Genomic DNA, 24,633 nt, shown 5'->3' with positions numbered 1-24,633 from the left:
GGGACAGGGATGGAGTTGGATGTGGAGAAACGGTGACTAAAGTTCTATAGCTCAGTAGGATTAACTCTGGCTGACAATAACTAATTGACTTATTTCAAAATAGCTCACAGAGATGGTTTTGAAATGATAAATGTCTGAGATGATGGATGTTCCAATTACTCCAATGTGATCATTACACGTTGTGTACATGTCCTGAAATCTCACGCTCTAGTCCTATGCTAATAAAACTAAAACTATACATTGAAAACAATCTAGTCACAAGGTTACTTGTGCGTTCAAGGGGCAGCAGGCTATTGTATAAAACCCCCTGGGGGTTACTTTAGGATGTATCTGCCAAATGATTATAAAAAAAATTGTAACTGCACAGAGATTGAGGGGAAACAAAAGACCATTCACCTATACAGTATCTTGACACTTTTTTTTCCTGCTGAAGTAATGAAACCTGTTAGATGGAGTTGCTGCTCTTGTGTCCATTCTCTTGTTATTTTTCTCTCTCTTGCTTAATAAGTGATCATTATCAAAAGTTTGGCATTTAGTATCTTCATTTGGTTCTTATATTATTTCTATAATAGTATATATGAACCATCCAGACTTCGCCTTTTATGACTCAACTCTTTATTTTTTTTTAAAATGAAATATGTGCCAAGGTGACCAGACCTGAGAGATGATGTTTTCTCATCTCTGCTTGAAATATGACATGACTTTTATCCCCTGGGGCGGGGGGTTCCTGCTGGCCTTTGTCAGTTGTGGCAGTGGGAAGATCCTGAAAAATTCTTCATGGGTAGGAGACATCAACAAGGAAGACCTTGGAAAAGAGAGGAGGCATGGGGAACTGTCCACATGGAGATGAGAGGAATAATCTATAGGAAGACAAGAGAGGAGAGATGAGGAACTGTTTGTATGGAGACTAGAACTGGCAGATGGAGAACTGGTCAAAAGAAATCCCACAATCGCTTCCAGAAATATCAACAGGGGGCCTGTGTGAGGCATGGGACCAAAAAAATGTGGCCATCATGACTAATGGGACAGTTTTTACTATAGCTCTTCCTAGTCCAGGACATAGGAAGGGAGGGGCCTTTTCTGAACTGTGAGATGAGGGCAACCATTAGTGCCTTTTTGAACCCTAGCAGTCGATGTATAAATTGGAAGGAAAAGCTAATCTCCCACACAAGCTGCCGCCTCCCCAGCAGACTTCATCAGGTCAGACTCTCTTCTGTTCCCTGGATTCATTCCTGTGTTCCCTTACATCTACTGGCTTAGGTCATGGAGCTAGCCTTGGGCTCATGGAGCTCTGTGCTGGAGGAACACTAAGAAACCTCCGGGGAGGCGAGGTTTGTCTTCAAAATAGCACAGTGGCTGCCATGTCCTCACCTGGCCTGGACCCTCATCAGGTCATTTGCTTGTAAGAATCAGGCTCCTAAGTCCAAGGTAGCTGGTAACCCTAACCATTTTGGAGGCCCACCTAGCTCCAGACTTGGCTTTCCATCTTGAATTATTCAGATCATCAGTGAAAAGGAAAACAACGGGCCTATGAGAACTGAGTATCCATTTGTCCATACATGCATACATGCATGCATGCATCCATCCATGCTTCTCTCCATGCAGACATCCTTGCAAACATCACCCACTCACCCATATGCACATCCATTCTTGTACTCATTCATGTATCCATGCCTTTGTCCATACACCCATTCATTCACTCATCCATGTATCATCCATCCATGTATCCATCCATGCATCTATCCATGCCTCTGTCCAACCATCCATCCTTGTGTGCATCCATACACACACTTATCCATCCATGCATCTATTCTTGTATTCATCCATGTAGCCATGCATTCATCCGTGTACCCCCATCCATGCATCCATTTTTGTACCCCCCATATATCCATCCATGCATCTGTTTGTTTATTCACCTCCCAAAAGTCATTTCATCAGTATAGCTATTGAGAGTAAGCATAAAGTTCTTCAGAAAAAAAAAAGATTTTTATAGTCTTTTGAGTGATGCAAATTTACTAGAGATCTTATACCTTCATTTTCAGGCTTGCTCATAAATCATACAGCAAACAATATTACAAAAACCCACCCAAACTATAAGTGTGGTTGTTTGGAAAATAAAACAGATGCATTATTGCTGAAAAAAGCATGAACTAAATTGGGTATTTATGACTTATATAGTGAAAGGCACCAGAATATTTTACAATTTTACTTTCTCATGTTTACATTTAGGGGTCACTTTTTTAGACATCTGTCTATTTGTCTACACCCCCCCCACACACACATACACACACATTGTATTTTTCCCCTTAAAAGCAAGATGGATTATATTACATAAGCTACATAATGTAGCCATGATTATGGCTGCATGATCTAACCCATTGTTTTTCTATTGGCTATGCAACGTTCTATTTTATAGAGGTTACAATAACTCATTTAACGAGTTACTGATGGGCATTCTGGAGAGTGCTGATACTTGGTCATTACTGAATAAGGCTGAGCTATCTTTGTAGGCCCATCAACAATCACAGAAATATGAATGCTGAGTCAAATGTTGAATGTGCACATCTAAGACAAGAATAGCTCTCACCAGCTTCCCTCCTGAAAGGGCTGTTTGAATTTCCATGATTCCAAAAGTGACTGAAAGCACACACTTCTCTCACACCCTCACACCAGGTGTGTGACACACCAGCAACACACAACACACAAGAACCATGCTTGTTTTACGTTTGTTATCCTTACCTTTTCTGTCCATCACCTCCACTGTATCAATTCCTTATAGTGGGACATGAGAAATATTTGCTTCTGGCTCTTTGAAGTATATATTGATTGACTAGACCCACCTACCATACAGTGGAGCACCAGAATATGCTTCTAGCTGGCTATCATTTTGTAATATAACTTCTCCCCAGCCCCACTCTCTCGCCTACTCCCTCATGAATGACTATTCTGCTCTCTCTTGCTGTGAGATCAACATTTAAAAATATCCCTCCCTCTTGTCCTCTTCCCTTTCCCTCCCTCTCCCTCTCCCTCTCTCTCCCTTTGTTTTGTTTTCTCCTTTGTTTTGTGGTCTCCACTTGTAGCCCAGGTTCTCCTAGAACTCAGTCTTTCAGCCCCTTGATTGAGTGTTGGGATTACAGTCACGTACCACCATGCCTGACTCCTAATGGGGGTCCAGCGCTATTGAAGCTACAACTTGGGAAGTCAAATGGCTGTGTGGCAAGTAGGGGACAGCGTTTAATCACAGAGGATGCAGTTTTCTGGAATGAAGCAGTGAGTAGGGCTGTGGGACATCATGGCGGTACAGAAAGGGACTGAGGTCGCCCCGCATTGGATGCTTCTGAAAAACATCCCCAGCAAGTAGTTCATCGAATTCACGGTTCATCCTAAACCTCTCTAAATAAGTCAAGTTTTTCTGTGTTCTGGAAACAACACAACTTTTTGGAATTTAGCAAGCACCCTGCTGAGTCATTCTTCTTTTCTTTCCCCCCCAAATGCCAAAGCCTTTGAAAACATCATTGATTTCTCACAGCAATCATTGTTTCCTGAGTTGGTTAATTGTCTGAGCAGCCCTTGAAAAGCTTAAAAAATAATAGGAGGAAAATAATGTGTTCAATGTCCAGAATATAAAAGTAAAATGTTAAATCTATTAGTGTGAGAAGCATTGTTCTTATCATCAAGGGAACTATTAGTAGCACAATCAACAATGTCTGCTCTGTCACGAGGTGGGAACAAATCAACATTTAGAACCTGTTTACCATCCTCGAAGGAGAAAGGAGTCTCTCTGTGAGAATTCTCTCTGAATTAATCAAGATCTTCCTTGAGGGAGGCTAGGCCACAGAAAATACAACAGTAATTGCCTTTGAAAAGTCCATGGAATCATTAATAAAATCATTATGTGAGCAAAGAGCTAGCATAACCTCTGGCGTCAAAACAAATATCCAATCAAGTGGTGGGCTTGTGTTCAGGGGCCAAGTTATAGGAGAGTCTCTCCCAGTGGGTTGGGAGGTGTCGGCGAGCTGTGTGGTGATGGGATCGATTGTTAGATGAACCTGTCCAACTTGGCCCTCACCCTGCTATCTCCCAATGGGGGAAATAGAGCTACACCCCCAGCTGAGGGATATCCCCTTAACCTTCCTGTTCGACCGTGGCAAGGTAGAATATTCAACAGAACTTAGCTAAAGGTCGAGACTGTAGCTAGATATCCACAAACCCAATTTCAAGGTAGATGGATCTGGTTAATGGGGTCCCTGGAGGAATAGCTTGCCCCAATCATTTCCTTTTCTCCGGTGTAAAGTCCTGTTTTTTGGCATCCTCAACTCAGGAAAACACAGGGAGACACCTAGACTATCTAAGTCAAGGGGGAGAGAGAAGCTGAGCCTTCTCTCCTGCCTTTCTCCCCTGCCTGATGACCTGCCTTTCCCTTGAGTGATTTGCCATGGTGATCTCACTCCTTTATGGGGGAGGGGAGACCCTGCCCTTTCCCCTCACAGTTGTGGCCTTTCTAAGTCATGTCACAGCACACCATTATGATGCCCCAGACAACCAGATACACTAAGAGGCACACACATCACACCACACACGGAGCAGCCGAGTGTCATGTCCTTACAGCATCTGGGAAATCAGATATTTAGAAGACTAATTTATAGTAACAAGGAGCCCTTGTCTCCAGCTGAGGAGTATTTCTGTCCTCTCCCAGAGCGTTGGAGAGGCACTTGACCCAGGAAAGGCAGGTGAGCTGTAGCAACAGGGCTATTTGCTTTAAAGAAAATCACTGGAGCCAGGTGATAGTAATCTCAATAGAATGTCTTCCGCTGCCCTCCGCTTCCTTCCCAGGGCCACCTATGAGCCATGGATGAAAATTAGGAGGAGGAAGCTGGGAGCCACGTTTCATAGTATTGAAATGGAGTATAGGAATGGAATGGGCCGCCTCTTTCTCCCAAATTTTTCATCCTGTGTGGTTTTTTTTTCCAGAGACTGTCACGGGCCAACAGCAATGCATGGTGGGCCTTCTCCAAAGCAGAGACAGCTGGAACATGACATGGATAAACTATTTTTTTTATCATCAACTCCAACCCAGTTACTCAACGAGTAGGATGTAGGATGTGGTCTTCTTGTAGTACCCATTCCAGGGACAAGGAAGTAATCATGGATTTCCTTGATAGGTTCAAACCCATGCTGAATTTTCACCTCTCTTTGGAAATCAACACTGAAGTTCCCATTTTATGGATGATGTGGCAGAAGCTCAGAGGGCAAGTAACTTCTCTAATGTCACCCAGCTGAAAAGGGGTGGAACCCGGATTTGAACCTGAATCTGCATGACGCTGATTTGAGTATCATCTGATTTGAGTATCATCTTTGTTCTTTGCAATACTGGGGTTTGAACTCAGAGCCTCATACTTGCAAGACAAGTGCTCTACCACTTGCATTTGAGCCACATCCTTAGTCCTTTGCTTTAGTTATTTTCCATATAGGGTCTTGTGGGTTTATTTTCCTTTCCTTTTCTTTTTAGCCTGAGTTGGCTTGGACTTTTGCCCTAGGGCTTGTCTTAAGCTGAAATCCTCCTACTTCCATCTCCTGTATAGCTGAAATTACAGGCAATACCAACATGCACAGCTTGGTGGTTAAGATTAGATCTAACTAACTTTCTATCTGGTAACCTCTGTCTCCCAAGTAGCTGGATTTATAGGCATGAGCTACTGCACCTGGCCTGTCAACTGCTATTTTCAACAAAAATGTGTGGTAGGAATTACGGGGACATTTGGTCATCTGTTTTAGTGATTTGTCTATATATGTCAGATAATTGGCTTCCCATACATGAAGAAATAAGCAATTCTCCATCTTGCATTTCTGTTGGAATCATCTGAGGAGGTTTAAAAAATATTGCTGGCGGGCTTTTCTCCTAGGTGTTGAGAGAATTTCTAACACTCCCCAAGGGTGCAAAACTGCTAATTTAAAGTGCACTACTAGTGGATGGAAGTTACTCAAACTTTACCATCATCTGGATCTGGTTAAAATACAGATTAAATTATTATTTTTTTAAATGAGGTGGGTTGGGAGCTGCGATTTATGGGTAAGGCAGCTGCTTGATCAATGACTATGATTTGAGGTGCAGAATTCCAGTTGAACTGGATTCTGTGATAAATCCTGTCTGAACAATTCCTACACAATAAATAATGCTGTCTGTCGGAAGCCTTCTTTTATGGGAAGGAGGAATGCAAGTCGGCCTGTTCACATACATTTCCTTAAAGCACAGGTCGATCTCAATCAAAGTCACAGCCTAATGGTTTCAGCACCTTGGACAGAGGCACAGTTCTAGTGTTTAAAGAGCCAGTGCCTAAACTGGAGAAAGACCAAGAATTCAAATCGGTGTTGGGAAAGCATTTGCAAAGTGATCGACATAGAAGATATTATTGACAGTCATGCAGGAGAGCTTTAGAGAAGCATTTACCTCACTGCGGGGATCTGTCTTAGATGATCTACAACCTGTCGAGCGATTCTCAGCCTGATTTCTTCCAGGACATCAATTGGGTCTTGAAGTAGAACCATTCAGTATTTTCCCAGGATGATTTTGTATTCCTCATTAATGGTAGTAGAGGATGACTTTAACCTAAAGATTAATCTTGGATGGCAGAAAAAGCTTCGGGACCAAACTACTGAATCATGTCCATGTCAATGAATGCCTGGGTAGGGATGTCTACTGCAATGACTCTGGGTAGCGTAAAAACCCAGCCATTTCCACTGTGATCATGAGCACATTTAGTGGAACCCCCATGAGATTCAGTGCTCTCAGCTAAAAATCAGAAGCACCAGCCCTCTTCCAAGATGCACTGGCAGGAGTCAGATGAGAAGAACTTGTCACGTCCTTAGCTAAGACACCTTTGAAGCTTTCTCTCCAAGCTGTGAAGGAGTGTTGACAAAGCTCTATGCCATTTGGCTCTTGCCTGCTCCCCCCTTTCTTGTTTGGCTGAGTCACAAAGACTCAGCCATTCTAGTCTTTTCTATTCGCCCCACCCATACGCAAGCTCATTCCCATTTCGGGGCCTTTGGTCCCTTTGCCCGCAGCGTTATGTGTGCATGCCTTTCTCCTCCCTCTCCTTTTTTTTCTGGTCATGGGACTTGAACTCAGGCCCTGGGTGCTGTCCCTGAGCTCTTTTGCTCAAAGCTAGCACTCTAGTACAGCACCATTTCTGGGTTTCTGAAAACTGGAGATAAGAGTCTCATGGATTTTCCGGCTTTCCTATCTGGGCTGGCTTTGAATCATGATCCTCAGATCTCAGCCTTCTGAGTAGCTAGGATTACAGGTGTGAACTACTAGCACCTGGCTCCCCTCTTCTTTCTTCTTCTCTCCCTCCCTCCCTCCCTCCCTCCCTCCCTCCCTTCCTTCCTTCCTTCCTTCCTTCCTTCCTTCCTTCCTTCCTTCCTTCCTTCCTTCCTTCCTTCCTTCCTTCCTTTCTTACCTTCCTTTCTTTCTCTGTGCTTTACTAGTTCTTGAACTCAGGATGTCACGCTCTAACATGGCTTTTCTGCTCAAGGCTAACACTCTTATCACTTGAGCCACAGTACCACTTCTGGCTTTTTGCTAGTTAATTGCGATGAGTCTCACCTGGGCTTCTCGGCCTAGGCTGGCTTCAAACTGCAATCTTCAGATCTCAGCCTCCTGGGTAACTAGGATTATAGGTGTAAGCCACAGGCACCACCCAGATTAAAGGCTGTTTGGTTCTCTCTTGCTCTGTTAACACATCGTATCTTGTGCCACGTTATGATGTAGCGACAATGTCCTCACTTTGGACTTCCTGGGCTCTAGAACCATAAACCAAATGAATATTATTTTTCTTTTTGTACTGAGGCCTGAGTGCAGGGTCTCACATCCTCCCTGGGCTTTTTGCTCAAAACTGGCACTTGCACACTACCACTTCTCCTTTCTCCTTTTTGTTTGGATTCCCTTGGACCTTCCACGAGTGATTTAATGTTGTTTCTGTCCGATGCTGGTTACTTACTGTGATTTCTTTCCAGCACTTTTCAGTTCCTGAAATTCCCTCATTTGCTTCCTTGCCTGTCATCTCTCTCACCGGAATGGCACTGCCATCCATGTTTACCAACAAATCCTGAAGCCTAGAAGAGATCATGGCACACAGGATATTTTAATAAACACCAGTCAAGCAAATAAATGACCCGAAGAGTCCCTGGGAACGCCATGGTTGTTAAATAAGCACTCATACTCTGGGTCCTCTTCGTTTCTATCCCTCCACCAATTCAAGTTGACAGCTGGATCATTAGAAAAGCTGAGAAAGACTGTGAAAAATTCTAACTGTGAAGAGTTCAAGCAAGCTTATGAAGATACAGAACATACCTTATTCCCCTCCGTCCTTCACTCTTCTTTTTTCTTTCTTTCTTTCTCCTTCCTTCCTTCCTTCCTTCCTTCCTTCCTTCCTTCCTTCCTTCCTTCTTCCCTTTCTTTTTCTTTTTTCTTTTGTCAGTCGTGGGGCTTGAACTCTGGGCCTGGGCGCTGTCCCTCAGCTCTTCAGCTCAAGGCGAGTGCTCTACCCCTTGAGCTGCAGCGCCACTTCCGGTTTTCTGGTGGTTTATTGGAGATAGGAGTCTCACGGTCTCTCCTGCCCGGGCTGGCTTTGAACCGTGATCCTCAAATCTCAGCCTCCTGAGTAGCTAGGATTACAGGCATGAGCCACCAGCGTCCGGCTTCCTTTCTTTTTCTCTCTTTATTTTTCTTTCTTTTTAACTGTGCAGAGAGATCACTGGAAAAATGCTTGCTTACTAACATTTAGGTTGTATGACTTTGGAGAAGGAGATCCCTTGGTCTTGGTTTTCTTTTTTGAGTTAAACGTTTTCTAAGATTTTCTTTGGCTCTTTAAGGATTTAATGATAGTCATGGTGCAGGGATCCAACCCTTTCTGGATGTTCTGGAATTGCTCCCTGTCTCCTTGTATCCCTGGTCTGTTCTCCCACTGGTTGGTGCTCCGGGGGCCTGGGGATGATGGGTTGTGCCACCTGCTGTCCTTCCTGGCTGACTTCTGTCTGAGCCTAGCCAGTGGGAGGCTTTAGCACTCTATCTCTGGTATCCTGCGTCTGACAGTGGTGTGGAGTCCCCATGCAGGAAGCCCCTCTTACAGAATTCCAACACATCTCAAGCTCCAGAAGCATCCTTTCCTCCAAAATCTAAGTGAAAGGAAGAACAAGTCTCCATTTCTACTCCTATATGCCCCAGGAGCTCTTCCTGGCTTCTTTCATCTGTCTCAGACCATCTTTGGTAACAGTCACTGGGTTAAAGTCCTGTCACTGAAATAATTTGAGTGTGACTTGGTACCCTTCAAGCTTCTGATTGATAGAGGAATCCATTCGGAAATGGGTCCAGAGCAGCAGGTTCTAAGACCTCCCATAGAAAATCATTCGTGGTGTTAGCCATCCTTGGGAAGAGTTCTTCCTTGGAATTAACCCAGATTCTTCTGTTCTTTCTTTTGTCCTTCCTTCCTCTCCTTTCTTCCTTCCTCTCCTTCCTTCCTTCCTCCCTCCCTCCCTCCCTTCCTTTTCTTTCTTTTTCCTTCCTTCCTTCCTTCCTTCCTTCCTTCCTCCCTCCCTCCCTCCTTTCCTCCCTCCCTCCTTCCCTCCCTCCCTTCCTTCCTCTTCTTTCTTTCTCTTTCTTTTTCTTTTTCCCTTCCTTCCTTCCTTCCATCTTATTTTCCTCCTCTTCCTCCTCCTCCCAGCACAACAGCGACACATTCCTTCAATAAACCTGGGAGATTCACAGTATTTGTTTCTCCCAAGAGCCCCACCTCTTGTCCCTTGCTCTGTCTGGTAACTATTCAGATTAACTACACACTCCAAAGAGGTGGAGCCATCACATTTGGATGCTTAGATAAAAGGATGGTTGAGCCATCAGCCACCACCAGCTCAGTTATCCCACCTCTCTGAATTGGTGAGCAAAATTAAGAACTATTCTCATGACCATGGCCAGCAGCTTCTGTGTCGCCCTGTGTCGGCAGTGTCTCTGCTTTTCTGTACTTCCCCTCGACTTCTAAGTCATTTTCTGTCTCCGAGTCAGTGCCAGGATGGATGGTGATGGATAGTTTGTGGGTGGCTGTCAGGATTGATGGTGGCTTGTGTGGGAAAACGCACAGCAAGTTTGAGAGCTGATAGAATTCACTAAAAATGTTCTACCTTATGGAGAAAGGTCAGACTGCTTTACTTATGATGCTGCTATAATCTATCTCATGCTTGGGTGACCTAGGTTTGAGAAGTTGCAAAGCAAGGCAATATTCCCAACTCTTAAAAGGACATAAAAAATAATGTGATCTTTTGGAGAATGACTCAGACTCTTGCAGAACTGGCAAGGAGGTAGAATAAAGTCTTGGAAAGGGTGAAGTGTTGAGTGATCTGAGCTTCATTTTGGATAAAATCATTCACCTCTTTGGACTCCACATCCTCACCATATACCGAGGGACAGGGGACTGCTTTAAAAAGTTCTGCCACTGGTCAGCCCCCAAAGAGTTTCTTACAGAAGATTATCACCCACTCCATTTTGTGGAAGTTGAAACTCAGCGAGGTTAAGGACATTGAAGGGTGGGCAAATACAGTCATTATATTCAATGTCAATATGTGAAAATGTCAAAATGTGAAAATGGAGCCAGGTCATCATCCAATGGGCTGGGTGGGATTTGGGGAAAATGGGGGGGGACAATAAGATGTGTTGTAATCATAATCACATTGAATGAAATCCCCTTTGTACAACTACTCTAAAAAGAAGAGTATTTCCCTAGGTGACACCGTTTGCAAACTTGTTGCTTTGGTGTTTGATCATGAGGACACCTATTTGCCTTACAGGGAACTGGGAAAATTTTTTTTGCAGAATTTTCTAAATGAGGACAAGCCTTCAGAGATCTTGAAGGACTTGTTCATATCTGGTAAATCTGTGCTGGAATGCTAGCCATTGACAATAGGACCCCAAAGTCTAAGCAGGTAGCTACAACACTAGATTTCTACTTGTGGTTACAGCTGTGTGCAGTCTCAGAGGATCATGTCAGAGAAGAATCCAGATGTGTACCTATGAATGACCCAGTTTAAGATTTCAAAAGGCAGAACTCTGTGTTCTTCAATTTGGAAATGCAGTTGGTGAAACAAGAGACAGGTGGTTTCTGATACTCTAACTCCCAGCTTAACGTGTTAAGTAAAATGTCTATTGGAAAAACCATTTAAGAGTTTTAAACAAGCTGGTTGCTGGTGGCTCACGCCTGTAATCCTAGCTACACAGGAGGCTGAGATTGGAGGATCACAGTTCAAAGCCAGCCCGGGCAGGAGAGACCGTGAGACTCCTATCTCCAATAAACCACCAGAAAACCAGAAGTGGTGCTGTGGCTCAAGTGGTAGAGCACTAGTCTTCAGCTGAGGACCTGAGGGACAATACTCAGGCCTACAGTTCAAGCCCCATGACTGATAAAAAAGTTTTAAATGGTATTCTGAAATTGGGAGGAAATTCTACAAAATGACACAAGACAGGTATGGACAGACATTACCTTATTGAAATAATATGTAGAATCCAAAGTATGTGTGTGTGTGTGTGTATGCATGCCATGCCACTCCTGGGGCTTGAATTCAGGGCCTGGGCACTGTTTTTGAGCTTCTTTTTGCTCAAGGCTAGCACTCTATCACTTGAGCCACAGGCTCCACTTCTGCCATTATTTTTGTTGGTAGTTTAGTGGAGATAAGAGTCTCATAGACTTTCTTGCCCAGGCTGGCTTTCAACTGTTATTCTTAGCCTCCCTCGTAGCTAGGATTATAGGCTTGAGCCACCAGCACTCAGCTAGAATCTAAACCTTTTGAACCCATGGAAGTAGGAAACAGAATCCTGGTGTCAGAGGCTCAGGAAGGCAGACAGGGAAGGGATCAGGAGCTGCTGTCCAAGGAGATAAAGATTCAGTTAGACAAGAGGGATATGCTTTGCAGTTGGTTGTGTGGTGAGATGACCAAGCCAATGCTATTGTACTGTAAATGGCAAAACAACTAAGAAAGTGAGTTCCAAATGTCTCATCACAGAGAAATGAAAGGTGGTAGGAAGGTTAATTATCTTGATTTAATCATTCCACATTAAATACATATATCAAAACATTACATTGCACCCTGTAAATGTACACAATTATAACTGGTCAATTAAAAATAATATTCATAAAAAAGTCAGCATTCAATTGTTTGAATATATATACACATATATACACACATATATATGCATATGCACAAACTAAACACCAGTGCGCACCATATTAGATTTTATTATAATACAAACAAGTCCACAAACACAATATATGTCCACTTAAGAAAATATGAACATTTACTAATTTTCGGTGGTGTCCTTCTATTCTATCCTTAGAGCTGCAATGGCTAACATCGGTCATTGGTTTACTTTGTAGACTCGTCATGCTGGACGAATGAAAACCAATTTGGCAAATTGCAAAGTGTTTGTGAAATCCATGCCCATGCCTTCTCCTGGTCCATGGTCTGTCTGTCATGCTCTCCTCCCCTTCCCCATGAGACCATCTAGCCTTTGAATGGCTCAAGCAAACAGGCCCAGCACACATGTAAGAATCATTGCAATGTCCAAGCCAAGGACACAGACCAGACAGAAAGGAAGACATCGCTGAGCAGTCTTTAATGGAGGCACCACAAAAACTGAGGCTAAGGGAGCCGTACAACCTCAGGAGCAGCTGTTTGCGCTTTATTTCTAAATCTGGCCTAAAAGAAAAGGCCTACAAATATTAAAGTTTTTTTTTTAAACAACCCAAGTGGAGCTGTGGCTCAAAGTGGTAGAACACTACCCTTGAGCAAAAAAACAATAAAAAAAGAGCTCAAGGACAGTGCCTAGGCCCTGAGTTCAAACCCCACAACCAACAAAAAAACAAAAATCAGAAAACCAACTTTTCATGACTATAAATAATAATAAATTAGATGACTGCCTGTAGCATATGCCTGTAATCCTAGTTGCTCAGGAAACCGAGATCTAAGGATCCCATTCAAAGCCAGCCCAGCCAGGAAAGTCTATGAGATCCTTATCTCCAGTTAACCATCAAAAAGCCAGAAGTGGAGATATGGCTCACATGGTAGAGTGCCAGCCTTGAGCAAGAAAGCTAAAGGACAATGCCCAGGCCCTGAGTTCAAACCCCAGTACTGACACACACACACACACACACACACACACACATGTGCACACACACATGTGCACACACAATAATAAATTAAAGATCCTGATATGATCTGAGATAAATTTTAGGAGACATGTATTCACGTTACATGGTAGACATTCATATATATTTTCAGTCAAAGACAGCAATCCACTGGAGTGCTTTCAAAAATCAGATTTTTTTAAAAAAAGATTATGCCGTAAGATAGAAAAGATAGTCAGGAAAAAAGATGAAAATACTACTCTTACCATTTAAGAGAACTCATAATGAGTGTTTGAGGAAAAGTCTTCTTTTTTATGAACTCTAGTCCTTAATTTTTTACTTACAATTAAAGACATAGAGCTGTGAGATTGAAATTCAGACTTAATTTTCCATTTTCCATATATCCTCAAAGAGGAATGATTCAACTTTAAAGGTAATTGCACATAAACCTAACACTGATGGCTCACGCCTGCAATCCCAGCTGCTCAGGAGGCTGAGATTGAAGACCACTATTGGAAGCCAGTCCTGGAAGGGAAAGTCCATGAGACTCTTATCGCCAATGAACTATCAAAAAAGCTAGATGTGGAGCTGTGGGCTCAAGAGGTAGAATGCTACCCTTGAGCAAAAAAGCTCGGGAATAGCATCTAGGCCCTGAGTTCAAGCCCCACATGTGGCACACCTACACACACCCACACACACCCATACACACACACACACACACACACACACACAAAGATATTGCACTTAGCTTCATTCACATCTAGCTCCAACTAGTCTTTCTTTCTTTTTTTCAGAGCTGTATGTTTTAAAAATAAATAATAAATATATATGTATATATATATTCAGAATAAGTAGCCTTTGGTCAGCATTCATTCATAAGGGAACGTGGTGGCATTGTGTCAAACACACAGTTAATGAATGTACATTTCATCACACATGATTGGCAAAAAAAGTAGAAAAAGAAAGCGATGGCATGGATGGGCTATGGGAGGGTGGGCTCACCATCCCACTTCCTGGACCTGTGTCCTAAAGAGCCAGTGAGATGGAAGGTTGGGAATCTGAGTGTCCATCAGTCCAGCAACTTCTCCAGCCTGTGAGTGGTAGCATCGTGCTACACCAAGGTACCTCTACTAGGCTCACAGGAGTTGCAACCATACAACAGGGTCCCTCAACACAAGCTCATTCTGTCTCGTCTTCATCCCAAGAACCAGCCACCTGTTCCAACACTGGAGAAAGCCTTGATGCTGTCTCAGGTTTTCTGGGGGTTGTCCTTCCTGAAGATTTTGCATGGGGAACTTGGGGCTTAATTAGATTTTTTTTTTAGTCTTTTGCACTTCACATTAGAATCAAATCCTTGGGTCCCATGATTCTCCATTCCAATCATTAAAAAGAAGTAAAAAAAATTGGATAAGCTCAGTGCCAGTGGGTCATACCTGTAATTCTAGCTCCTTAGGAGGCTGAGATCTGAGGATCACAGTTCTAAGCCAGCCTGGGCAGGAAAGTATGAGACTCTTATCTTCAATGAACCACCACCAAGCCAGAAGTGGAGGTGTGGCTCAAGTGGTAGAGTACTATCCTTGAGTGAAAAATCTCAGGGACAGCGCCCAGGCTCTGAGTTCAAGCCTCAGGACCAGTGTGTGGACACACACAGACAGACCCAGACAAACACAAAATAAAACAAAATGTTAGGACTCAAGGCTGTATTGAATTTTCGATTTGTGTTGCCCAGGGACTTTTTCTACTCCATTCATTTGTTGGAAACACTCTTAAAAAAGATAGAGACATGACATCCAATTTAGGGACTAAATACAATAACAATCCGCCCGAAGGAAGCAAACGTTCCAGGTAGACTGTCTGCTTTTTGTTGTTGTTTGTTTGGGACCGGACAACAGCATGCGGCTACTCTAAAGTTATTTTAGAATACTTCTTCCCAACCCGGGAATCTGAGGAACTGGTCAATACAAAATTCAGAACATGAGGAGCTCAGCAGGAATTTCCCTTTCAAAACACATCACAGGACACAGAGGGCAATCCCGTGTGCAGATGTCTCTGTGTGTGAGTGTATATGTGAGTGTGTGTGTTTGTGTGTCATGTGCGTGCGAATTCCCAGTGAAGACTCTATTATGAATTATATACTAGAACTCTTCTTGCCTTAGTTAGGCAAGGGGAGAATAAATACAAACTTAATAAATTGCAACTGGGCTGGGAAGGTGGCTCAGTGGTAGAGCGCTTGCCTTGCATGCATGAAGCCATGGGTTCGATTCCTCAGCACCACATAAGCAAAAAAGGAAAAAAAAACCGGAAGTGGTGCTATGGCTCAAGTGGTAGAGCGCTAGCCTTGAGCTGAAGAGCTGAGGGACAGTGTCCAGGCCCAGAGTTTAGGCCCCACGACCGGCCCCCCCCCAAAAATTAACCTTCTTGCCAAGGATCTAAGTTAAACACTTCCCTAAGAGCAGGCTCCGCCCTTCGGGGTCATTTGCGTGGGATAGGCCAGCACTTGCCGTAGCTCACCCTTTTCTGTGTTCGTTGGCAGTGCTTTTACTGGACTGCAGGAAGGAGCTAGAAGGAGCAGGCTGCCTCTCATACCCAGAGAGCTGCGATTCCTGACCCTTAAATAGTACATTCAGGTAGCGAAGCCACTTCAAAGAAACACCATTTGATGAGGGCTACAGCAGGCAAGGAGACAGGGTTCGCAACAGAAAAGGCTCCTGTGGTTCCAGAGAGAAGCAACTGTAAGTGAAGGGACTGGCAATGGCGAGCATAGGGGCGGACCAGACAACGGCAGGGAGGGGCTTGCTTTTTTGTTTTTCTGGGCTCAAGAATTCCTCCTTTCCCTCCCCCCTGTACGCTAGGCACAAGGGTCTTTGTTTTGGAGGAGAGAGAGAGAGACGAGAGGATGGAGGGAGAGGAAGAGAGAGAGAAAGAGAGAGAGAGAGAGAATCTATACATCATAGCAAATAGAAAACTGCATGTTAGACTCCAGGTGTAAGGATCATAGTTCCGCTGGTTTGGGGACTCCTCACAGAGATCCCAGCCGGAGTTTGGGTGGAATTTACTACACCTCTTTCCCCTAAGGTGCCATTCTGTGCTATTGCAGGACCACCACCATCCCCAGGACCAAGGGCACCTTGAAAAGGAAAGAACCCCAAACCAGTGAGCCAGCACTGGACTGAACAGCACAGGGATGCAGTGGGTGACCTCAGCTCCTGGAGGAAGAGTTGTGGCTCAGCCACGTGCTATGGTGGCATGGTTGTCATTTACACGAACAGTTGGTCTCCAGTGGTGATGAGATGGTCCCGGTGTGTCCCCACAGATCTCAGGATACTGATACCACTTCCGATGGCATCTTCAGACTGGCAAGAGCAGGCGGTCTGCAGGAGTTTAGGAAAGCAGACATAAATAATAAGACTCCTGTTTCTCTGCTTGATGTTTTGTGTTTTCTCCTGTACCAGTGGGAGCTGCTTGGTCTGTGGAGAGAGAAATCAGGCTCGCCCCGTGCCTCACTGCTGTTCAACTATGGGACCAAGACACTTCCCCATGTGGTGCAAGTGCCTCCTGTGTGGGGTCACGGGGAGACTTTTATAGGTTTCCCATTTTTGTCGTACTGGTACACCAGCATCTTGATACAGCGTGAGTTCGCCGGCGAGATCCAGGGGCTACTGGTGATAGAAAAGTTATGGTTGGTGTAGAACTGGACAGGTTGCTTCTGGCACTTGAAGAAGGCTCTGAGCGTGGCCGACGCCATGGTGCGGAACCTCTTGCTGATGAAGCAGTAGAGGAAGAAGTTGATTGCTGTGTTGAGGAGGGCCAACATGTTCGCCACATCGGTCATGATGTGGACCAGCCAGGGGCTCCGGATGGGCGCCCCGTAGAGGTGGTAGAGGATCATGATCACGCGTGGGGCCCAGAGGGTGGCAAAAATGGAGGTGATGGTGAAGAGGATGGCTGTGGTTTTGCCCGTGGAGTAGCCGCGGAGGCGGAAATTGCTCTTCCTCCGGAGTTTGTACACAATGATGGAGTTCAGGATGAAGAAGATGGAGCAGGGTACCAGGTACACGGTGAAGCAGTGGATCCAGATGAGGACGTGATGTGCAGAGGTGCTGATGTAGTCTTCCCTCCAGATGTTGGGCCACCAGTAGTAGGGGATGCTGGTGATGAAGCAGGTGACATAGACAGTGACGATGACCTTCCGGGTACGGGCTGGGTAGGACACCGTGTGGTACTTGAGTGGGTGGCAGACGGCGATGTATCTGTCGATCGTTAACGGGACTGTAATCCAAATGGAAGTGTGAATGGAGGAGAACTCGAGCACTTCTATGATCTTATCTGGGATCTGAGGTATCGGGAAGTTCAGGATGAAATCTTCCAACAGGAAATCCACAAAGACGATGAAGAACAGGACCAGGATATCAGCAGCGGCCAGGGCCAGGAGATAGTTGTAGGAAGATTTCTGCCTTCTGGCCACCAGTTGGGAGAGGATGATCACTGTCAGGATATTTGCTGTGGAGAGAAGAGAGCTGGGTTTGTTTCTGGAGCAGAGGACAATAGGACTTCATAGGCTATGAGGGGGGCCTCAGGTAATGTTTTGTGTTTTGTTTGTTTGGACACTCAGATGGAAGCCAAGAAAGGATTGAACTGATGATTTCATAGAATAGACTCCCCACTGCAAATGTCACCTCCCGGGCCAGCCACCAACCCCCCCCCATGCTATTTGAAAGTTCTGTACCCCTTCTCTAGTTCTTTGGTTCTTCTCACAGCCATGAAAGCGGGGGTACTACCATTTATCAACTTCAAAAATGAAATTTGGGGCTCTGAGAGTGGGTGGGACACAAGGTCATACACTTGTGGGTCACGGTGAGAGGACCCAAACCTGAGTTTCCAGGGAATGGAGAAAGTGAGGCCAGGATGTTGTTCCCTGATCTACAAAGCACCTGAGTGACATGACTACATAATCCCTCTCTCCTCCCTTCTTCCCTTCCTTCCCCCTCTCCCTTCCCCTTTCGCTCCTTCCCTTCCCCCCTCCCCCACATGCTCAGGATAAAACAAAGGGCCTTAAGCATGCTAGGCCAGTGTTCACCACACAGTTAGGGGCTCAGCTCTGTAAGTTCTCAGGAACCTTTTCACAACTTAGATCTTAGGACCTTTGCTCTTTAAGTGGATTTATAACTGAAGAGGAAGAGGTGATCATGACCTTCAGATTAATTGAAAAATAAACCACAATGATTTTTTTTTTCCTTTGGAATAGGTAACCTACATCCATGGTACACAATTAAAAATAGTAGCAGAGAAATGCAAGTTTCTCTTCCTCTCCCTCTCTCTCCATCTACCTGAATTCTAGTTCCCTCAGGACTGTCCCAGCCACTAAATAACTGGTATGTCTATTTGTCTATATAATATGGATGCATGCGGTTTTCTGCCCAGAGAGTAGCCATTTGTTCTTTTTTTTTTTTTTTTTCAGGGTCAGATGTAGGCTGGAGCAAACACAAGTTCAATTCCTGGTCCATTTTCAGACCAAATTTCTCCCAGAGTGAGCCACATTTGGGAGGCCCCTGGGGATTTTCCTGAAAGGCCATTTCAGTGTGGCATTTCTAGGTTTTCGACACATTTGATTCTCATTCATCCTCACGGTCAGCCCTGAAATTTGAGGGCTATTAATCCTGTTTTGCAAATGAGGGGGTCCTTTTGTCTGAAGTTCAGTGGCAAAAATAGAATCTCATCTCCCTTCCTCCTTCCCTCCATTCCTCTCTTCCTGTCTTTTCTTCGCTCTCCCTCCCTTTCAACCTTCCCACTCTCCCTCTACCCTCCCTCCTTTCCTTTTCTTTCTTCAGTAGCCATTAAAAATACAATAGTGGCCACATAAAACCATCTCATGATAGACATGCCCCAGAGAACTCATTTTTAGCCCTTTTTGCAAGAAAGGATGGGTACTACAGATACAGTTGAAGTCTCCTTAAGGTTGATCCAGTCCCATTCTTTGTTCTCTTTCCTTCCTTCTTTCCCTAGATGGGAACTACATGCTGTTGTCTTCTTTTATTCCAACCCATTCTATACACTGTTGAGGCCTACTTGTGTTGAGATAGGTAGATCTAGTTCACTGTTTTAATGACTTCATAGCATTCCACTGTATGAACTCACTGTGATTTATTTACATATAGATCTGTATTTAGTATCTGTAAGCTGGCTCCAGGAGTCTGCTAGTACATACTGTATTTAATATGCAAAGACCACTCTGCATGAGCAGTACCTTTTTTTTTTTTGGTGGGTCCTGGGGCTTGAACTCTGGGCCTGGGCACTATCTTAGAGCTTTTGTGCTCAAGGTTAGCACTCTGCCACTTGAGCCACAGCTCTACTTCCAGCTTTTTTGTGGTTAACTGGAGATAAGAGTCTCATAGACTTTCCTGCCCAGGCTGTCCTGGAGCTTTGGTCTTCAGAGCTCAGCTTCCTGAGTAGCTGGGATTACAGGCACGAGCCACCAGTGCCCAGCATGAACAGTGCTTTTCTCAGTGACTTCTCTGAGAAGTAACTTACACAGAAATATACTTATATTTTAGGCCATGTCATCTTCATCTTTCTTAGATTATGCTAGTCCCAATTTACAGTCCCAACAACAGAATATGAGAATTTCAGTTGATCTATATTCTCTTAGTCATTGGCGCTGTCCACTTAGTATTTTTTTTTTAAAGTCTGTGTTAGCCGGGCACTGGTGGCTCACACTTGTACTACTAGCTACTCAGGAGGCTGAGATCTGAGGATTGAGGTTCAAACCAGCCTGGGCAGGAAAATCCATTAGACTCTTATCTCTAATAAGCCATTCAGAAAACCAAAGTAGCGCTGTGGCTCAAGTGGTAGAGCACTTGCCTTGAGCTGAAGTACTGAGAGATAGTACCCAGGCCCAAGAGTTCAAGCCCCACAACTGACAAAAAGTCTGTGTTACTCTTGCTTTTGTCCAAAGCACTTTGAAACAACATTTTATAGTGGAGACAGTGAAGGTACTGCTATATTAACTAGTCATTGTACAGCCCCAGGATGCATGCTCATGCTGCAGATGGGAAGTAGAATAGTAATATTTATTCCATTCTATTGGGTTGGTCACATTGCACTCCTCCATCTCCCTTTACCCCTCTCCCCCCAGTGAGCAATGGTAAGTCTACACACCAGTTAAGTCTTGAGTTCAGAAAATCAGCTTATGAAAGCTGAGTCATTTATATTTGTAAACCTGGCATTTCCAAATTTTATCGACACATGCAGCAATGTGTCCAGGCATCTACTCTGAGGTCTGTCCTGGGGAGAGATGCTGAACCAAGTAGTCATTGTTGTTTTTACTAGGGAGAGAAAAATATTAACCAAAAACAAACTGTAGAAGAAAATGCTTAACTCTAAGCTATCAGCAGTGTTGGGAAGTAGTGATCAGAAAGAGTTGTGGAGGGGGGGGGAGAGGGAGAGGGTGAGAGCGCACGAGTGAGCTGGGGCTGAGCTTGGTGAACAAGTAGGGAGGTAAACAGACAAAGAGTGCATGAGGAGATGGTATTTCAAGCAAAGCCAGTATATGCAAGAGCCCTCGGTGGAAAGAAACATGAAGCATTAGGTTTATTAAGGCAAAGAACACTTATATTGATTTCTCCTTGCTCTGTAAGCATTTTTTTGCATTTAATAGCTCTCTTTTATTAAACAGCCGTGCCATGTTCTGTTGAAAAGCATTTCAAAATGTTTTATTCATCCAGAAATCCTTTCAAAAAGTGTTCAGCATCTACCCTTTTTGAGGGCAAAGATCTGTGCCCGGACTGAAGGTAGCTATAGATTGGCATTGCAGACATTCAGCATCTCTACTTAGTGTGTAAATACCATCAGAGTGGCTAAGTATTTAAGAGAGATATGAGAATGCACAGAGAGATCAGAGCTGGTGGTGAACACACACAGAACAAAGAACAAAGGTTTCAGAGGAGAGTGTTTTGCTGGAGGTCTGGTTTCTGGCCCCCTCATTTCACCTAGTGAGTGTTTCCTGGGTGTGTAAGAGAGTCACACCTGCAGCATTCCTATGGCACCCCAGGGGTTGAGGGCCCCAGTGTTGTGGAAGGTGGGCTGGGCTACCCAGGGATTTGATTATCTTACTTGCTGCCTCTTTGACTTTGGGCAAGTTTATTCAATCACTCTATGCTTTAGTCTCCTTTATAAAATGAGGTGATTCTGAGGGAAGATTACAAAAAGTCAAGTGGTTGGCATGTGGGAAGTACCCGCTGAGTGTGAGCTTTTGCCTGAGGGTACAGTCATTTCACAGATACTAAGCTGGGCACCTACTATGCTGGGCATGGTTTAAGGTGCTTGAAGACATAGGTATCAGAGACAAAGGTAAGTTCACTATTATCAGAGGGATTATAGTAAAGCTAGGGAGGTTGGCAGAATAAGTAAGTGTATAAATACACAGGAAAATACACTAGAGGACTTCAGATTGTGATACCATGAGGGACAGAGCCAAAGGATGAGATAAATGGATGGAAATGTGACATTTGAGCTCAGAGGTATCTGCCATAATGGTAAAGGATTCTAGGCAGGGGGGCTGGCAAGTACAAAGTCTTTGGGGCTGGAGATAAACATGTTTGGGATGTTCATATAATAGAAAGAAATGGGAATAGCTTTCATTGTTTACAGATAAGACTGAGGCTTGATTAAGGTTTTTGTTGGTTGTGGGTTTTGCACTCTTGGCTTGAGCACTGTCCCTCATCTCTTCAGCTCAAGGCAAGCACTCTACCCCCTGAGCCACAGTGCCACTTCTGGTTTTCTGGTGGTTACTTGGAGATAAGAGTCTCACAGACTTTCCTTTCCCAGGCTGGCTTTGAGCTGCTATCCTCAGATCTCAGCCTCCTGAGTAGCTAGGATTACAGGCGTGAACCACCATCACCCAGCTTGATTGTTTTCATGTCATTTGCCCAACATCACAGACTGAGCAAGAGAGAAAGCCAGAACATGATTCAAGCACTGACCTCATATCCTGTTAAATTCTGACATCATTTTGGTCACAGGAAGGGGTTCTCAACTGGTTGCCCCTGATTTTCTCAGAACCTCTTTTTCTCCCCATCCATTGAACAATGCCCATATTCCCTCTCTTCTCTCTGCCCCCTATAAGTAGGTAGGAGTCAAACAATGTTAGGGGTGTCCCCAGAAATAGAGCTAAAGATGTTTTGCAGAGTGACTTTTTCCACTGTCTCTGCCTCCGCAGCTGAATTCTGTTTGAAGTGTGGTGCTAAAAATTCAGCATATTGCAACTCTTTAACGTGTTCCGGTCCCACCTAATTAACGCTTTAACTCAGGCGACTCATCAACTCCACACAAAATTGCTGGGTATTCATATCTGACATTTCCTCAAGTTTCTAGTAATTGCCTCTCTTGAGAAACGAAGCTGGCGCACACCTAATTTTCCATTTCTTTTGTACCTGCTGATCTCCTGACCCCCTCCATAGCAACATCAAAACAACGCAGGAGATCCTGGGCTTGGGGGTGGGGTGGGGGAGCTGGAGAGAGTCAGAGGGGATAAGAATCGCACCTGTAAATTGATTTTTTTTTGAGAAATGAGAAAGTAGAGACTTTTATTCTTAAGTCTTGACATCTGCTGTAACTCCCTATGTTAAAAACAACAACAACCCTATCTTCCCCACAGTGGCATATTTCATCCCCAAAGAGGAAAAGTGTGGTTGACAGGGTCTGCACATTTATACAGGGGGAGTGGGCAGAAAAATGCAAATCATCACTCTCTGGGTTTGTTCTTCATTATAAGTTTTTCCCTCAAGTGAATAAGTGGGCCCAGGGTCTCTGATTGCTCTTCCTCTACACCAGGTCAGTCCCATGAATGGTCACCAGGAGAAAGTCAATTCCTCTCAGGGACACATCTCTTCCAGCCATGGTACTGATGCACAGATTTAAGCTTTAGGTGACAGAAAGAGCAGGTTCTGTACTTCCCACATCTCTTGGTTATTTTCCTGGGTGTCTGTGTGGCTGGAGGGAAGGGAATTCATTTCCTGAATTTTATGGTTTACTCTGCACACACTTGAGAAGATTTAGGGAGTGACTCAAAAGAATAACACAGGTTGTGTTGTCAGACCACACCAGCGAATTGTCTGCGGCTTCAGAGAGAGAAGGTCAAGTCTTCAGAGCTGTTTTCTGCCTCTGTGGTTACTGTGGGGGAGGGGATCACCAAGGCTCCTTGGAAATGGCAGCTAGATGGGGAGGCAGACTGCTGGCTGGGAATTCCAGATCCTCTACATCTCTTGGTTCTGCTAGATTGGGTTTGGTTTCTCAGTTCTGCTATTTCCTCCCTTACGTTTCCTTTCATCTTTGATAATTATATATATATATATATATATATATATATTCAATGACCAAGTTAATTCATACTTGTAAAAAGTTAAACATTCTATCAGCAAAGAATAATATTTGCTCATCTTTTTGTTGTTGTTGTGGATTCCCTGTGCTTTATTTTCTACATTATTCTAGTTAATCTTCCGATCTCCTCCAGTGTGGTGAGTACCATGACTTAAGAGCCTTGAGAGTCAGAGAGGTGAAGTCTCTTGTTTGAGGTCACACAGCCAGGATATCAAGGCAGGCTTTTGGTCTCTTAAGTTTATTTATCTGCTGCAAGAGAAATTCGATAGTTGGTCTTTTCAGTCTCATCTTTCTTTCACAGATGAACATGGCAGTTCACGCCCACAGATGGTCCTCCATGAACCAAGCCACCCAGTACTCATGTCCTTACATAGTCCTCTCGTTTAAGGTGAAACTGGTCCAGTATTAATAGACTTACTGACAGGAAGGGTATGACCTGACAGCGGAGGCCTAGGCCTTAAGGAGGGCTCTGGAATCCTTATTTATGGCACTCCTTCTTGAGACCTAGTGGCCATTTTGTGAGATGCTCTTGCCACTTGGAGAAGCTATGCACAGGGATTTAGAAAGGCTCAGTTAAGGTCCTTATCAACATAACTGAGAATCAAGGGAGTGAGGTGCCATCTTGGATGTCCAGGTCCATGGAGCTCCAAAATGTTGTGTGCAGATCCCCCACCAATCCACCAATCCAAGCACTAGGACTAATTACTGCTTTCTTTCTTTCTTTCTTTTTTTTTTTTAGTTTCCAAGTTTGGGGATGTTTTGTTATGCTGTAGTAGATAACTGGAGCAGATGTTGGTTAAGCCATTTGGTGTTTATAGCCCCAGCATGCTTATGCCTACAATAATAACATAATTAGAATGAATGATCTTCCCAGATGGGATTATTATGGAATACCATTGCGTAGATTGGTATTTGCACTTAGAAATAAAATTAGATCCCCCCCCCCGCCCCGTGTCAATAACATTGATGAACTAGTCTCATATTGCCTGACATTACTTATTATTACTATCTTACTAGGTACTATTTTACTACTTGCTATTTTTATTATTACTTTTTTGGGGGGCACTACAGGGTTTCACTTTAGCATTTTTTA

At 44.1% G+C, this 24,633-nt stretch overlaps 1 protein-coding gene across 1 annotated transcript in view; it reads right to left on the bottom strand.

The window, feature by feature from the left end:
- Nucleotides 1–16,726: 16,726 nt before the first annotated feature.
- The window catches only part of Gpr139 (G protein-coupled receptor 139), a 36,333-nt gene continuing 28,426 nt past the window's right edge, over nt 16,727–24,633 (bottom strand). Inside the window, exon 2 of the mRNA XM_013011490.1 lies at nt 16,727–17,666. Within this exon, the coding sequence (XP_012866944.1) occupies nt 16,732–17,666 (935 nt within the window). The 3' untranslated portion in view covers nt 16,727–16,731. The remainder of the gene's footprint in view (nt 17,667–24,633) is intronic.

The sequence above is a fragment of the Dipodomys ordii genome, unplaced genomic scaffold (assembly GCF_000151885.1).
Source record: "Dipodomys ordii isolate 6190 unplaced genomic scaffold, Dord_2.0 Scaffold14, whole genome shotgun sequence".
Taxonomy (NCBI): Eukaryota; Metazoa; Chordata; class Mammalia; order Rodentia; family Heteromyidae; genus Dipodomys; species Dipodomys ordii.
The sequence above is the reverse complement of the archived record's forward strand: the minus strand, read 5'-3'. Positions and strand labels throughout refer to the sequence as shown.